Source organism: Acartia tonsa, chromosome 9, assembly GCF_053477335.1.
Source record: "Acartia tonsa isolate MP-2025a chromosome 9, ASM5347733v1, whole genome shotgun sequence".
NCBI lineage: Eukaryota > Metazoa > Arthropoda > Copepoda > Calanoida > Acartiidae > Acartia > Acartia tonsa.
In genome coordinates, this window is record NC_137268.1 from 40,026,775 (window position 1) to 40,042,933 (window position 16,159).

General features: G+C 32.9%; 2 protein-coding genes across 2 annotated transcripts; both read left to right on the forward strand.

The window, feature by feature from the left end:
• Positions 1 to 8,487: 8,487 nt before the first annotated feature.
• Positions 8,488 to 13,486, forward strand: LOC145328909 (uncharacterized). The gene is made up of 3 exons (XM_080172853.1): positions 8,488 to 9,281; positions 9,489 to 9,682; positions 9,942 to 13,486. Exons 1-3 carry the CDS (start codon positions 9,140 to 9,142, stop codon positions 10,158 to 10,160), a joined length of 555 nt encoding a protein of 184 aa, XP_080028979.1. The 5' UTR covers positions 8,488 to 9,139; the 3' UTR covers positions 10,161 to 13,486.
• A 71-nt stretch (positions 13,487 to 13,557) lies between these two features.
• On the forward strand, positions 13,558 to 14,986 carry LOC145328910 (uncharacterized). The gene is made up of 3 exons (XM_080172854.1): positions 13,558 to 13,938; positions 14,121 to 14,287; positions 14,628 to 14,986. The coding sequence occupies exons 1-3, from the start codon at positions 13,774 to 13,776 to the stop codon at positions 14,809 to 14,811; spliced, it is 516 nt and encodes a 171-aa protein (XP_080028980.1). The 5' UTR covers positions 13,558 to 13,773; the 3' UTR covers positions 14,812 to 14,986.
• Positions 14,987 to 16,159: the final 1,173 nt, after the last annotated feature.

Below are 16,159 nucleotides of genomic sequence, written 5' to 3' on the forward strand. Positions count from 1 at the left end.
TTTCCCGTCGTTTGAAGAAAACAACTATGAAGGTCAGACTGCCTTTTTTGCAGGTTTTTGGCTATTTTATATTTTTTTTAAATTTTCCCCCATATCTTTGGTGTTTTTAGTCCAATTTTCAAATTTTTTTTCAGTTACAGATGTTAAAATTAAATTTCCCGTCCTTTTAAGGAAAAAACAATAATGGTCAGACTGCCTTTTTGCAGGGTTTTGGCTATTTTCAAATTTTTTACATTTTTCACCATATCTTTGGTGTTTATGATCCGATTTTCAATTTTTTTTTCTGTTTTAGATATCAAAATCAAATTTCCCGTTGTTTGAAGAAAACAACCATGACGGTCATTCCCATCCACGAAATTTTGTGCTTCGCTACTTATGGATGTTGTCATCCTTGTTTAAATACTGATTTCTAAGACGTCAAAGTACAATGCTATAAGCGAAGCATCTTTATAATCAAGTCCTGAAAATTAAGGATGTCCTTAAACAGTATAATGTATTTAAGCAGTTTTCGACAAATTTACTTTAAAGGTTGTTTCGAAATTATTAATTTATATTCTGATTGTTCAGTTACACACTCTACAAGTGTTAATGTACATTTGTTCTACCGTTTAAGAGCTTCGCTTTTATGGATGTTGTCATCCTTGTTTATAAATTAATATCACAAGAAGATTATTAAAGGATTTATAAGGTGCAAACTTTGCATTTAGTCCATCAAAGCATTTTAAAGCTAATAAGATTTTAGCAGTTACTTATTTTTTGTTGTGGGATTATTTTCATTCAGGAAGGGAGGGGATATCTGAGTGTAAATTATACAGGTACCCAAAGTACCCAAAGTATTATGACCTTGCTATTGTATTCGTCAGCTCTAAAACTTTGGGTATTTTTAGGGTTAATTTTGTTTATCATTATGGGGATGTATATCAGTAAGTCGTCGTACAGAGAAGCAGTATTGTGTCTTTGTTAATCAGCTAATAGCGTCGGAAACATAAAAGAACAGAAAGCAATTTGCAAGCAGACGGGTCTCCACCACCATGGACCAGGTAGTTGTCTAGATAATACATCTACACCTATATATTTATTGTTAAAAAATAATTTTCATTGCTTGTTTGATTTAAAAGTTCTTGATTATTTCCTGTTATCAAATATATGTTTATCCAACATTTTTGTGGTCTGACTCCTTCTTTTACAAATAGATGGTAAGATCTTGGATGACGGGTAAAAAAATGATGTTTTTCAAAGTCGTACGCGATATTTGAAGGGTGACGCAAATTTTAAATATCAGTTTTCGCGGTAAAATATTATTTCATTTACTTATTTTCTCTATACGATAAAAGCGATTCGTGCAAGATTTTTTAATTTGCTAGGATAAAAAGATTTATTTTTTCTCAAACCGCGAAAACTGAAGTCTGAAATATTGCCTGTGACCACGTATGACTTTGAGAAACGGCATTTTCTTACCCATCATTGGTTCTGGTTTTTTTTATTACTTTCATAATTCTTAGATTTCTTATAAGATCTACATCATAGATATATTTGATGTTTTAATAAAACTACGAGTTTTTAATCCAAATGTTGATTCATATGACCAATATAATAGTTTTATATGGGTTTTAGGTCAAAAAATAACGTTTTTAAATTTTATTTACTCGTTTTTTAGTCATCTTGATGAGATTTCAAAGAAAAGAAATCTTTTATTACATATATAAGTTTTACTTTTGACAAAATGATGCTTTAAATGAGTTTCAAGTTTAATTACATTCCATTTATAACGAAATAACTCATAATTTTAGCTAAAAAGAATATTTTACAAATGTGTAAAACCACCAAAACATATAAAAATCGTAGCAGTTAAATTTCCCCCCTTTGAAAAGAGGCCCTAGGTTAAATAATAACTAGGTTTCTGGATTTTATAACAACAAATTTCTTACTTATGTAAGTGTGATGCTTATAAATAGCAGGGTTTTTAGTGGTTAGTGGTAAATTAAACCAAAAATTTAATTAGCGTTTTAATTCTATTGCCCTAAAAACCATTCCTATTATTTGAAGTAAAATACACCTAACAATAAACAATCCGTCAGGGCTCTTTACCTATCCATGCAGGGTACTAATCTTCTGCTAAATTGCCCTTATAAAGATATAATATTAAGTGATGTTAAGGTGTTATTTTTAAAAGTAAAGCAAGACGGTTAGCTATTTTCAATAATTTAAACATGTTAGAATTGTCATATGATTCTTATAACAATTAGGTACGCTTTAGAAAGCGTAGCAACTCTATAGTTGTTACTATAAGTAAATATTAAGTAAGTATGTATTTAAACAGTATCCTTTATTTAACCATTTTTGCTACAAATGTACTTACAATTTTGTTTAGACTTATATTCTGCTTATTCAGTTCTAACACTCTACAAGTGTTAATGTTCGTTAGTCCCACCTTCTGATTTTAGACCTTCACTGTTATGGATGTTGTCATCCTTGTTAGTTATAAAATGTTTAATTCACTCGTCTTACTGCATAGATGCTTTGGTATAAGCATTATTTGAACTACATTGTCAAAACACTTAAAGTTTCCCCCAAGCCTAAAGCTAAATTTAAGTAGTTAGATAATTAATTATGTTTTCTTCTTCAAATAAACCATATTGGTTTAGTTTATTAACTTCTTTTAGTTTTTCAGTATTGAATAAAAAATCATGGAAAAAGTCTAAAAGATGTAGGTATGCCTATCATACAAAATTTCCCAATGTACTACAATTTCATATTATTGTGTAGATTAAAATTTCACCAAATTATTTATGCTAATTTATGTTATATATAATAGGTCAGATTACAATAGACTTCTGGAAATAGATAACCACTATTTCTAGATGTATTACTGTATTACCCCTTTCAGGTAAGGCAGCATTGCGTCTATTAAGACACCAGGGCTGCCAAAAACAAGTCCACATTGAACTTTGAAATTTTTGTTCAATCGCCTGTAGTTTTTCTTATCAATATGAATTAACAATTCCCTTCCTATAATTAGACCTTCGAATTTCGATAATTAGACCTGAGGAAATATTAGGCAGGAGGGGCTAGATGTTCTCTTATACTGTCTATACTTGTTATTGCCAGTTAATATCAAATAATATGTAATACCATAAACATTAAATTTCAAATTCAGAGGTTTTTTTATATAAATCAACCACTTCTAAATTTCTGATATGCCAATAAAAATTGAAAACGTGCGTTAACATTTTTTACATCAGGGCAGACGTAACAATTATTAGGCGAGAACTGGAAATTTGTGGTTTGCAAGATTTTTAAAAAAAATGATGAAATGGATTATCTAATTGTATTATAACTCACATTTTTAGTAGCGAAGCTACTCTATAATTTGAAATGTCCGTCTTTCCGTGTGTCCGTAAGAAACGTTTTAGGGGAAACGTGGTTTTCTCATCTCCTATAAAATATAGACAGCTGAAATTTTTAGTGAAGATTCCCATTATATATGCCCATCTAATATATACATTGTTTTGTCAATCTGTCTGTTATTTGGGGTGCTAGATCGATTCCTAGATTTTTACGTTTTCACGATTTTCTCTACTCCTTTTCAAGATAGAGGGTTCAAATTAATCAGGAATTAAACAATTTTACATTCTACATATTTCCACCAAGTTTTATTTAGATTTGTCAATAAATAGGGGTGCTAGTTCGATTCCTAGATTTTTAGGTTTTCGTGATTTTCTCTATTCCTTTTCAAGATTGACGGTTGAAATTATCAGATATTGAATTTGCTCATATTTTACAGTTTTCCATCAAGTTTCATTAAGATTTGGCTATTAATTGCGGTGCTAGATCGATTCCTAGATTTTTAAGTTTTAAAGGTTGCGTGATTTTAAAGTTTCTTGATTTCCCTATTTTATCAAGTTTCATGTTTATTGTATGTTACTGCTCTATATTTAAATTTGTCCTAATATGCTTTAATCATTTTTGAGCTTTGCTTCTTATGGATGTTGTCATCCTTGTTTTATTCATTTTTATAAAAAAAATTCTTTCCGCACTTTCAGACTTAATAAGAATGGATGTAGAATATTAGTAGATATTATTTCAGGAGAAAAATTGCCGTCAATTTAGCTTGCTAACATAGACATCATTTATTGTTCAGTTCGTTCATCCAGTAAGAGGGGGGGGGGAGGGTTAAAGTGGGTGGAAGGGGGAAATCGTTATTTTAGCCAGGAACAAGCTATAAGCTTTATACAAAAAAATCATACAACTTTATAGAAAAAATTTTAATAAATCATTTCCCAACTTATTTAAGCATTTTAAAGGTTTTATACAAACAGTCAATTTTGCAAAAAGCAGGGAAAAGGGATAAGGATTCTGACAAAAACTCTAAGTGAAAATTTCCCCACAACCAACTTTTTCTTTTAACCTCCCTTCTTTCCCACTTAACTTTAGTTACAGGACAAAACAAATTTACGCCAACATTACGCCACAAAAATATCCACATATTCGGCAATTTCAATTGGAATAAATTTGCTGAATCCCAATCCCCTGTAAAGAGGAAGTATTAAATTGACAAGAATGCAATCTCTTTAAGATTTTACATATCACTTGAGCAAATTTATTTTAGTTTAATCATGTTAACATAAGAAGGCAATTACAGCATTTAAATCAAACAAAAAGGAAAAGTAATTGGATGTATGTATGAGTGTCTGTTTTAATCATTACTTCTGGCTACGTCCCTAGAGGCCTCTAGGGACGTTTAATTCGATAACCCAATTTTTTAATTTAGATTTAAAAAGAAATAGTAAAAAAAATTGGGGGGGAATTTTTCTAAGGGCGATTTCTCATGAGATTGTGGTGGTACCCTCCCCCAAAATAGTTTTGAACCTTCCCATTACGTATGAAAAGCTACATTTAAAGAAGAACCATATCGGTTCAGTGGTTAGCGAGATCCTTTGGTACAAACAGGCAGACAGACAAACAAATACACTAACATCATGTTACTTTATTATAAGAATTAGTCCTGAATATGGTTGCCTGTTATAAGTGGTTTTCTGTTTGACTTGTTTTTAGCTATTTTTCATAGAAATAGGTCAATCAATTTCCCAATGAGAAATAAGGTATCATGACGACATTCTAAAAAATGGTTTAATTTTCTTAATTCCTCCAAAACAACAAGAATTAAAAGGTTGTAAAATTAAATCTAAATAGTTTCTATCCACAAAAATTCAGACATATTAAAAGTTGTATTGCAACAAGGATGACAACATCCATAAAATCGAAGCTCTAAAATCAGAATGAAGGACAGCCGTATAATTAATTGCTCTTGTAAGTCTCCGAACATTAATTTGTTTTAAATAATTAAAGAGTTGTTTGGCTTCCTAAATCGTTCCTAACTGTCATAGGAATCATCATGCAAAGTATGAAATTGATAGAACAATTCTATCATCTAAATATCAAAAAGAGCTAATCATTACGGAAGGAAGGACGGACCGACTCTGTTTGTAGAAAAGTTTAAAAATTAAATTTTTGACTAGGTAACAAGGAAAACCGAAGCTGTACCTATAAATACCAATTTTTGGTATTTAATGAACTTTAGCTTATTGCTGTTGCATAAGAAATATGCTCAGAAAAAATGACAGTACAAGGAATCATTAAAATGCAATGTAAACTTTCAGTAGCGAAGTTAAAAAAAAATGACCGATAGATTGGTGTACATTCCCAATAATTTCGTATCGTGTATCAGTAGCGTATAAGTAGTTATAAATTGCAACATTAGAGTATAACACTAGAGAGAGAAAGGGTTAAATAACTGTATCCAATGGCATCAACCTTGTGCAACCTTTCTATTAAAAATCAACCAATGGTGTCGCTTATATTAACACAGCCAAGTAGCAGAAAATAATTTAGAAGCAGACGAAAAAGGTCATTGAAAAAGAAAGGGAGGTAAATGTCTGTATATACCTACATCTATACTATAGATCTGTTATTGCAACCATAAACACATCCTTATACTAAAGTAACAGGATGTTTGTTTGTCTGTGTGTCTGTACCGAAGGATCTCGCTAACCGCTGAACCGATCGGGTTCTCCTTAACAGGGTAGCTTCTCATAAGTCCTTCTATTTTCTTGGGGGTTGGGACACCCCCAACCCCCCCAAAAATGAAAAATGCCCCCCCCCCAAAAAAAAAAATTACCTACGTTTTTTAATTAAAAATGATGGTGGGGGGCACCCCCCTCCCAAAAAAAAAATTTCCACTCCCCAAAATATTTTTTTACTTTTTCTTTTAAAATCTAAAATAAGACATTGGGTTATTAAATTCGACTCCCCCCTCCTCAAGTGCCCCTAGAGGCCTCTAGGGGCGTAGCCGCTAGTCCTTATAATAAAGTAAAAGGATGTTTGTCTGTACCGAAGGATCTCGCTTACCACTGAACCGATCGGATTCTCCTTAACAGGGTAGCTTCTCATAGGTCCCGGGAAGGTTTATAACTATTTTGGGGGAGGGTACCACCACCCTCTCAAGATAAATCGCCCCTAGAAAAAAATTACCCCCCCCCCCCAATTTTTTTTTTACTTTTTCTTTTAAAATCTAAATGAATAAATTGGGTTATCAAATTCGACTCTCCCCTCATCAAGTGCCCCTAGAGGCATCTAGGGGCGTAGCCGCTAGTTGCAAATAAAGTAATATTTTATGTAAAGCAGTTACAGCTTGCCGATGAACAGAATGCATAACTAATATTATCACTTTCATAGTAATAGAATTATAATTATTTATTGTATTTTATAGTATTATTTTTGTACTAATCATAAATTAAATGTCGTCCTAGCAGTATTTAATACCGAAATGGTTCTCCTTTCTTAAAAAGCTTCTTTTAGGTCCTGGGAAGGTTTATAATGATAAACATTTTACACCTATCAATTTCAAACTTAAATTCGAATGGATATATGCGGTGTGGATATTGTTTGGAGGGGGGGGGGGAGTTTTCCTGTTGGGGGAGGGGAGGAGGGAAAGGCAGGGTTGAATATAGTGCAAAAGATCAAAGTGGCATTCTGTTGAAAGATATTATTTTGGCCATTTTTTGTTGAATTAAGAGAAATTTGATATTATTTTATTGATCGATTGCAATGAATTACGGAGCATTCTCGAAAATTGCGCTTCAGACACGTTTCTATAACCTGCCGTCACACGAGTTGAAATCTCCTAAAACTTACTTTAAATCAAAACGTTTTTTATATTCTCATTCGTTTTCAATTCACCGATAGAGTTAGTACTCTCTCTTTACATCGCTTTTTAAATACATTTTCAACAGTAAGTTTTAGTTTTTTAGTGAATTATATATACTATTTCAACGTATTACATCATTTACTATTTTCATTTGGGGATTTTTATTTGCATTTGGGATTATTCGGGAGAATTTCAATAGTAAATGGAGATTGGTTCCTAAATACTTCTCGAATTCTTCGAATTTTCCCAATATTCTAACTCTTTTAGCTTACTTTTCGGGGATTCTTTAGTAATTTATGGAATATCGATCGATAAAAAATATGAATTGTAGCATAAGGAAACGAAATAAGACGTTTTTAATGGAATAACATGAAGTTACAAAATGGCCATTTTTTGTTGAATTAAGAGAAATTTGATATTATTTTATTGATCGATTGCAATGAATTACGGAGCATTCTCGAAAATTGCGCTTGAGACACGTTTCTATAACCTGCCGTCACACGAGTTGAAATCTCCTAAAACTTACTTTAAATCAAAACGTTTTTTATATTCTCATTCGTTTTCAATTCACCGATAGAGTTAGTACTCTCTCTTTACATCGCTTATTAAATACGTTTTCACCCACCCTCCCTAACCCCTTTTTTTTTTTTCATATTATTATGGGAAAGTTTTTTACTTCTAATTTTTTGTATTTTTTACATCAATATTTATTAGTTCCTATTTGACATATTAAGCTATTCATGTATCTACATTTCTTTCAGATCATCGTTTTTTAAATTCTTTGTGATCATGACACCTTTTGAGTATTACAAACTAAGGAATGTCAGGACATTTCATTTTTGTAATCTCCGTGAACTTAAGGAGAGATTAACTTTTTGTCTTCTTTATTTTGTCACATTTCATAGTGCCACAAACAAACATCTAACAGTCAGAGGAATGATTAATCGTGTATTCATTCTTCGTGATCAATTAGAGCATTTTAACCATGATTTTAAAGATTGTTTTTTCACTACTAAATCTGTTTATGATGAGTTTGGCCGAACTTTTAAAGAATTGGAAGCCGAATTTCGCACCAACATGTCATGTCTTCTTAATGAATAATTTACTAAATTTCAGTTTTCTTTTCTTATACAAAGTTTCTTAATTTTTTCAAAATTTCCATAAGCAAATTTCTAAATTAATTTCATTTTCTTCCAATTTAAATTTTTCTTTTTTTTAAAAAAATTGTTAAATTTACAGCATGTATTTTTGATTTTGCATGATTTTCCTAAATGTTTTACTTTATATTGTTTTCAAATCTTTTCACTTTTTATTTTTTCATCTTCAGAATTAAAATGCCTGTTCCTACAGGACATTTGCACAATTCCTCAGATGAGGATAATCCCCCCCCCCCCCGCACCTTCTACAGTGGCTTCTACCATAAGTTTATCGAGAACCTATTCGGTTCCATTAAATGCCTCAGCTCCCTCTATGGTTGTAGCTCCAGGCCCTTCATCGGCTGCGCAAACTATTATTCCAAAGGATCCTAAAGATCCTTTAGGGTTAAATAACCTCCCTCAAGCCGGTTCGTATTTGCCGGGGATAGGTTTTGTGCCGCAAATGCATCAGCCGCCAAAAATGACAACGCGACTTCAAGAGTCTGCAGCTTTAGCGCGACCATTGGTGTCTGCAGCTCCCATGATTGAATCTGAAAGAGTTAAAATGCCTGCTAGACATGATTCAGTGTCTTCAGGTAAACTTAATACTTAGAAAATCATGATTTGATTCAATAATTTGGATTTTGAGTTCAAATAATTTTTTCTTCTTCTTGACAGTTTTTTACCCCCATAAAATTTTCTTTTAGAAACTCAAATTTTTTCCCCTCTTTATTTTTTCTTTTTTTTTCACACTTATAAACCTTTTTTCTACTTTATTACATTTAAACAAATTTTTATGTTTTCTTTAGATGATTTTTCCCCCAAACACAAGAAGTCGAAAAAGAAGAAACGCTACCCAAGTAGTTCCTCTTCATCTAGTTCATTCTCCTCATCTTCGAGTTCTACGGAATCAGATGAACCTAAGAGAAAAAGAAAAGGTATTTTTATTAGACAAAATCCTTTCTCTTATACAATTATTTTCATGAACTCCTTAAATCTTAATGATATTATCACAAAAAATTTATTTTAAATACTGTTTAATTTTAAAATATAAATTTCTTAACACCTTATTTCTATAAGCGCTGACTGAATATTTGACATTTATTCTTCGGATAAATATTTCTTCATATATTTTCTTTCTTTAGGAAAGAAGAAGAAAAAGAAGAAAAGCAAGCGGCACTCGTCTGATTCAGACAGCAGCAGCCAGCTAGTAGGTGGCCGGAAAGCTCGACGTCGCCTCCGGCGAGCAGCAGAAATCCTGTCAGACCCACCAGCATGGATAGGAATGACTTCTGCGGACATTCACGCCGAGCGGGAACGTTTATTCGAACATCTCAACGTAAGAAAAACTTTAAAATTTTTTATCAATCATATATTTTTTAATATATGTAGGGGTTAATTAGTCCATTTTTCAACAAAAAAGGGTAGTTACATTGGGTTAAGGGTATTTTTTCTAAAATTCATTAAAAATTTTTCTCTATTCAACATTTTTTCGAATTTCTTTTTTTGGAATATTAGTTTTTTGTTATTTTATCCACATTATCTTTCTTACATTTAAAATTTTTTCTTGGGAATCTCACATAGTTTTTTCTATTCAGTCTTTGGATGAAAAGAACGACGTCTCTCTCACATTTTTAAAATGTGTCATAAGAGACACCTGTCGTTCTAAGAATTACGTCGAGGACGCTGCGAAGCGCCTCGTGGCGTTGAAGGCCCCCAAGAACCTGTTATACGACTTGCAGCAGTCGTTGCAAGCCTGTTACCAAGCAATAAAGGCAAGAAATTCAAATTTCTTTTCTTTTTTCGTCTTACATTAATCAAAACTATGTCATTCATTTTCTCAATTTATTTGAATCCGGCAGATAGAAATCAGTTCATCCTACATAAAAACTATTTAGTATAAAATTATATCTAAGGATGCGCAAGTATAGATTAGCACCAGTTTTATTGGCTCGTGCACCCACGGAAAGATTTTTATAATATAGTGCGTGAAATAACTATTCTTTCGTTCCAATTGAAGTTTCATTTTTTTTTTTTCAATTTCATTTTTAAAAAATATTTTTCTACGGAAACTTTCTTTTAATACAGCAGTTATCATTATATTTTATAATAATTTTATCAATATTTTCGTTTTATCTAGGTAGCTGAAAGCTCCTTAGGATACATTGAACTGGCCTTTTCTAAAAATATTGGCCACGCCAACCGAGTAGCTCTAGCAGGTAACAGGCGCTACCTCACCTCGCAACAGCAGCGCATCTCTGATTCGTTACCTGACTTTCGAGGAGACTTTAGCCGAGGAGCACGTGGCGGCTTCTCTAACGGCCGGTTTAACCACAATGGAGGCTCAAACCCTCGGGGCAGAGGATCCAGAGGACGAGGTCGAGGAGCTCTTCGCTGCCACGGTTGTAACGGCGAAGGACATAAAGTCGACGACTGTCCTTCCGCCAACTCTAAATCATAAATCTAATCCTCTTTACTCTATTCAAGATCTAAATTTACCAATACCTACCTCAGATATTCCTAATTTCCATATTTCTTCTTTAACAAATTTCTGTTTTACAGAAGATTATGATCATTATATACGTTTATATGACATTCAAACAGAATTCTTATCTAGTTATTCTCCAGCTTATTCTATTCATTCGCTTACAGCAATCAATTTTTATAAAAATATCCTTAATGCACCACCTTTTGTTTTACAAACTCTTACCTTTGGATATCAACCAGGTAGATTATCGAGAATAATTCTTTTTATACTTACTTATATTACTTTTGTTAAACAAATTTTTTACAATTATTCTCCATAATCTATCTTTTTTAATTTTTAAGTTTTTACATCTCCTGTGTTACCGTATTTCGAGAAAAACAACAATAGCGCTGTTCGCAATCCTGAATTTGTTCATCAAGAAATTCAATCCTTGTTAGACAAAGGTATTATTGCTCAAATCGATCATCAGCCTTATTGTTGTTCGCCTCTTACGGTAGCTAGTAGAACATGTAGTTTAACTAACACAACTAAACTCAGGAAAATTCTTCGACACATAAATTATATTTTCATTTTCTTCTTTCTTTATTTTTTACATTCCTTTTTTGATTCCCCTAAGTTTTTATGTTCTTTTTTTATAAAAAAACTCTTTTTCTTTTTCATTCTTTTGTATTACCTCTTGAAATATTTTTCATTAAGTTTTTTCAAAATTTTTTAATATTATTCTTTTTTCAAATTTTTCGAAGAATTTTCCTGCTTTTAGATTGTGCATCGATTTATCACGCCATATCAATCTACTTCTCCAGCCTGAGAACGTCTCCTTAAACGACATTAAGACAGTACTGCCTCGCATTTCTCAGGATGTATTTTTTACATCTTGGGACTTGCGGGGCATGTACCACCAAGTACATCTAGATCCCGCTGTTACTGAACTTTTTGGTTTTTGTTACAAGAATGCTGACAATTCCTATTCTTTTTACAAATACCTCAGGCTTCCCTTCGGGGTTGCCTCAGCCGTTTTCTTAGTAGATGCCTTGATCCGTCCAGTCAAACATTTTTGTCATCGTCACAATATAGACATTAGTGTCTATATTGATGACGGTTTGACTGTCGAATTAAATTATTTTAAATGTCTTCTCAGTACACACTTTGTATTATCAGTTTTACTATGTGCAGGTTGGCATTTCCAACTTTCTAAATGTCAACTAGAACCTGTCCGACGCATACAATATTTAGGTTTTATTCTCGATAGTAGTAAAATGATAATTTCCCTTCCCATCATAAAAATTCAAAAAGTTTTATTTCTTCTTGATAAAATTTTACTTGCTTTTGACTCCAATGATCCTGTAGATGTTAAAATTTTAGCCTCCTTTTTAGGCAAATTATGTCATGCATATTTTAGTCATGGAGATTTTATTCGTGTAATAGCTAGAAATTCTAACCATGCTCTAGGTGTTTACACCTCACAGTACGGTTGGAAAGGATCTTTGTTTGTTAATGCAGACATGTTTCAAGAGTTGTCCCTCTGTAAAGAACATTTTGTTTCTTTAAACGGACAACCCATTCGCACTGAATCCAAAACAATAGAAGTTTTGTCCCCCCATCAAATTTCTTTTTTAATTGACAACATTGATCCTAATGATTTAAACAAACATTGTAATGTTTTCGTGTCGGACGCTTCCGACCATTCAGCCTTTTCCTTCAAAGCTGGAGATTGTAAAATTATTTCTGATTATTTATTTACTCCACAAGAGGCTGAATTATCTTCAGGCCATAGAGAACTTTTAAGCATTATAAAAGCTTTCGAACACTACAGCAATTATTTTGCTACTCTTAAAGGGCAATTGGTTATTTGGATAACAGATAGTATGTGTCTTTACTCTTTTTTGCGTATTGGAAGCCGTAATTTAGTAATTCAAAAATTGTTAATCCAATTAAAACTTTTGGAATTCCAATACGCAATTCGTATTTTACCTAAGTGGATGCCCCGAGACAGCTCACTCATCACGTTAGCAGATTTAGGCTCTAAACTTTTTAAATCTTCAAATGAATTTGGAATTAGTTTAGATGATTTTCAATTTCTTCAAAGTTATTTTTCTATCAAATTTTCAATTGACTGTTTCGCAACATCTAAAAATTGCAAAGTAGAGAAATTTATTTCCCCTTTTCCGCTACTAAATTGTGTCGATATTGACTTTTTTACAGTTTCCCTGACTAGTTCAGAATGCTACTACATCCACCCCCCAATTTCTCTACTTTCTCGTGTTTTTAATAAATTAAAATTGTATGATGATATAACAGCAGTAGTAGTTTTGCCCTCATGGCCGACGTACCCTTTTTGGAATTGTATTGTTAAAGGATCTTATTTTAATTCTTTTGTCAAAAATTTTCTTCTTTGGGATCCTTATTATATTGCTTCTACACCAAATAATTTTTTCAATGGCCATAAGACGTTTAAAACTCTCGCCTTATTGATTCACACCGGTAAAGAATATGCAATTCCTTTACCTCAATTTTAATTAATATATTTTTTAACGAACTGTACAAAATTTTTTCAGCATCTTAAAATGAGAACATCTTTCAAACACTCTACCGTTAATTATCATAAGTTTAATGCTTCCTTACAAACCCTTAAAGACAATAGACCTCTAGAGAAGAGAGGCCCCCTCTATTTTCCTTCAGTTTTAGAGAAATACAACCTCACGGAAAGAAGGAAACGTCACATAAAACTAACCGCATCATCAAGAACTAAGTCCACACAATTACTTCACAATCGTACTTTACGACGTTTTGAAATTTTTTGCGGAAATAGAAATAAAACTCTATTAAATTTCTCAAAGAAGGATTTAGCTGCTTATATAGAATTTTTAGAGGACTCCGCAGCTAAAAAATCCGCCGTAGTCGGACTGGCAGGCGCCATAGACTTTCTCGCCAGCGCATTGGATATGAAATCCCCCTGGACCCCCCAAATAGAGAGAATGTACCAAGGTATCACGAGACGAGCCTCAGCAGAACAGCCTCTAACCAAGAAAGCGCCTAAACTGCCCATCCAATATCTGACTATGGCTATTGATAAACACGTGACACCTTTTTTAAAGGATCCAGACCAGGTAATCAGTTTTTTACACAGCTCATAAATCCTTCTTCGGATAAAATTTTCTCAAATTTTTTACCATAGATCTTTAGAAAATTTCGGACCAAACTAATTTCAATATACGGAGTTTCTACACTTTTTTATTCTTTCATCTCACACTAATATTGTTTTCTAATAGAAATCTTATTTGTTCTTAAGATTCCAATTGTAACCTTCCGAGCGATCGTGGCACAACACTTACAATACAGCTTGTGTGCCCGCATCTCCGACCTGTTGCGTTTGAAGGCTTGTGATCTAGCAGTTACTACACTAGGAGATACTCCCGCGATGTCCATAACCTTCAGATCTTCTAAAACTGATCCTAGGTACTTATTTTTTAATACCTTTCCCAGATAATTTTGATTTTAATTCAAAATTTTAATTTCAAATTTTATACAAAATTTCTTTTCTACCTTATTAGTTTTAATTTCTTCGTTAAAATTTAAATTACGGTTACAAAACATTTTTTCTAGTTATCGTTTAATTAACATCTTATATACCTTAGAAATTTCGAAAGTTTTTTACCAAGGAAACCTTTTCCTAATTACAATTTTATTCTGCTTAAATTCCACAAAGTCTAATGAATTTTTTCAATTTTTTATCTCATCTAGAACATCATTTGTTTAAATCTTTTTACACGAAGACATAAACATTATTTTTTTCTAGATTCGAGGGTTCCACCAATTATGTTATCTTCAACGGATCAGAGTACTGTCTTTATTCACTACTAGTCCTGTATTATAACAGGCTCCGGTTGTATTCATCAGATTCATCCTGTTTAGATACCAGCTACCTTCTGCCACGCACAGGCAACGGCACCACTTCGAAATCTTCTGGGCGAGTTTTTTAAGCATAATAAATTCACACATTTCTTTTACCTTTTTTATTTTTCACAATTTTTATTAGTAATTATTTTTAGAATCCTAGTTGCAGATGGACGTTACGCCATTTCAGCTTCTACCTTAATGAAGGATGTCAATTTAATTTATAGTAATCTAGGACTTAAGCATAAAATTACATCTAAATCTGCTAAAAGCTTAGGAGTGTCATCAGCTTTTAGATTAGGTATGAGGGGCTAGGTGGGTGGCCCGCAGGGGTTAAGTTCATTTTTCCCAATATATTTGTTGTGATACATTAAATTATATGTTGTTTAGGTCAAGGAACTCAAATTCAGAGCTCAAATAAGCATTAGACTAATCTGAAGCTAGCCCCAGCGGGCTAGGTTGGTGGCCCGCAGGGGTTTAGTGCATTTTTTCTAATATATATCTTGTTATATATCAAACTATAGGTTTTTTAGGTCAAGAAACTCAAATTCTGAGCGAAAATTAGCATTAGACTGACCTGAAGCTAACCCCCCCGGGCTAGGTTGGTTTTCTGCAGGGCTTAAGAGCATTTACCTAACCTAACCTAGAAACTTACTTATATTTTTATAGGTTTTTTTCTCGAATAAACTGTGTCTATTAATGAAGACTTTATTAAGATGATCCAGCAAGTGGGTGATCCGACCCCAGCGGGCTAGGTGGGTGGCCCGCAGGGGTTAAGTGCATTTTCCCCAATATATATGATGTGATAAATCAAATGATATGTTTTTTAGGTCAAAGAACTCAAATTCAGAGCTAAAATAAGCATTAGAATAATCTGAAGCTAACCCCCAGCGGGCTAGCTGGGTTGCCCACAGGGCTTAAGTGCATTTTACCTAAGCTAACATAGAAACTTACATTTATTATTTTTTTTAGGTTTTTTTTCTAGAATAAACTGTCCATTCATGAGGACCTTATTTCAGATGATTCAGCAAGTCGAAGACCGACCCCAGCGGGCTAGGTGGGTGGCCTGCAGGGGTTAAGTGCATTTTCCCCAATATATATGTTGTGATAAATCCAATTATATGTTTTTTAGGTCAAAGAACTCAAATTCAGAGCTGAAATAAGCATTAGACTAATCTGAAGCTAACCCCAGCGGGCTAGATAGGTAGCCCACAGGGCTTAAGTGCATTTTACCTAACCTAACCAACCTAGAAACTTACATTTAATATTTTTTTTTTTTAGGTTTTTTTCAAATAAACTGTCCATTCATGAGGACCTTATTTCAGATGATCCAGCAAGTCCAAGACCGACCCCAGAGGGCTAGGTGGGTGTCCCTCAGGGGTTAAATGCATTTTTTTAAAAGTATGTGTTGTCATACATCCAACTATAGGTTTT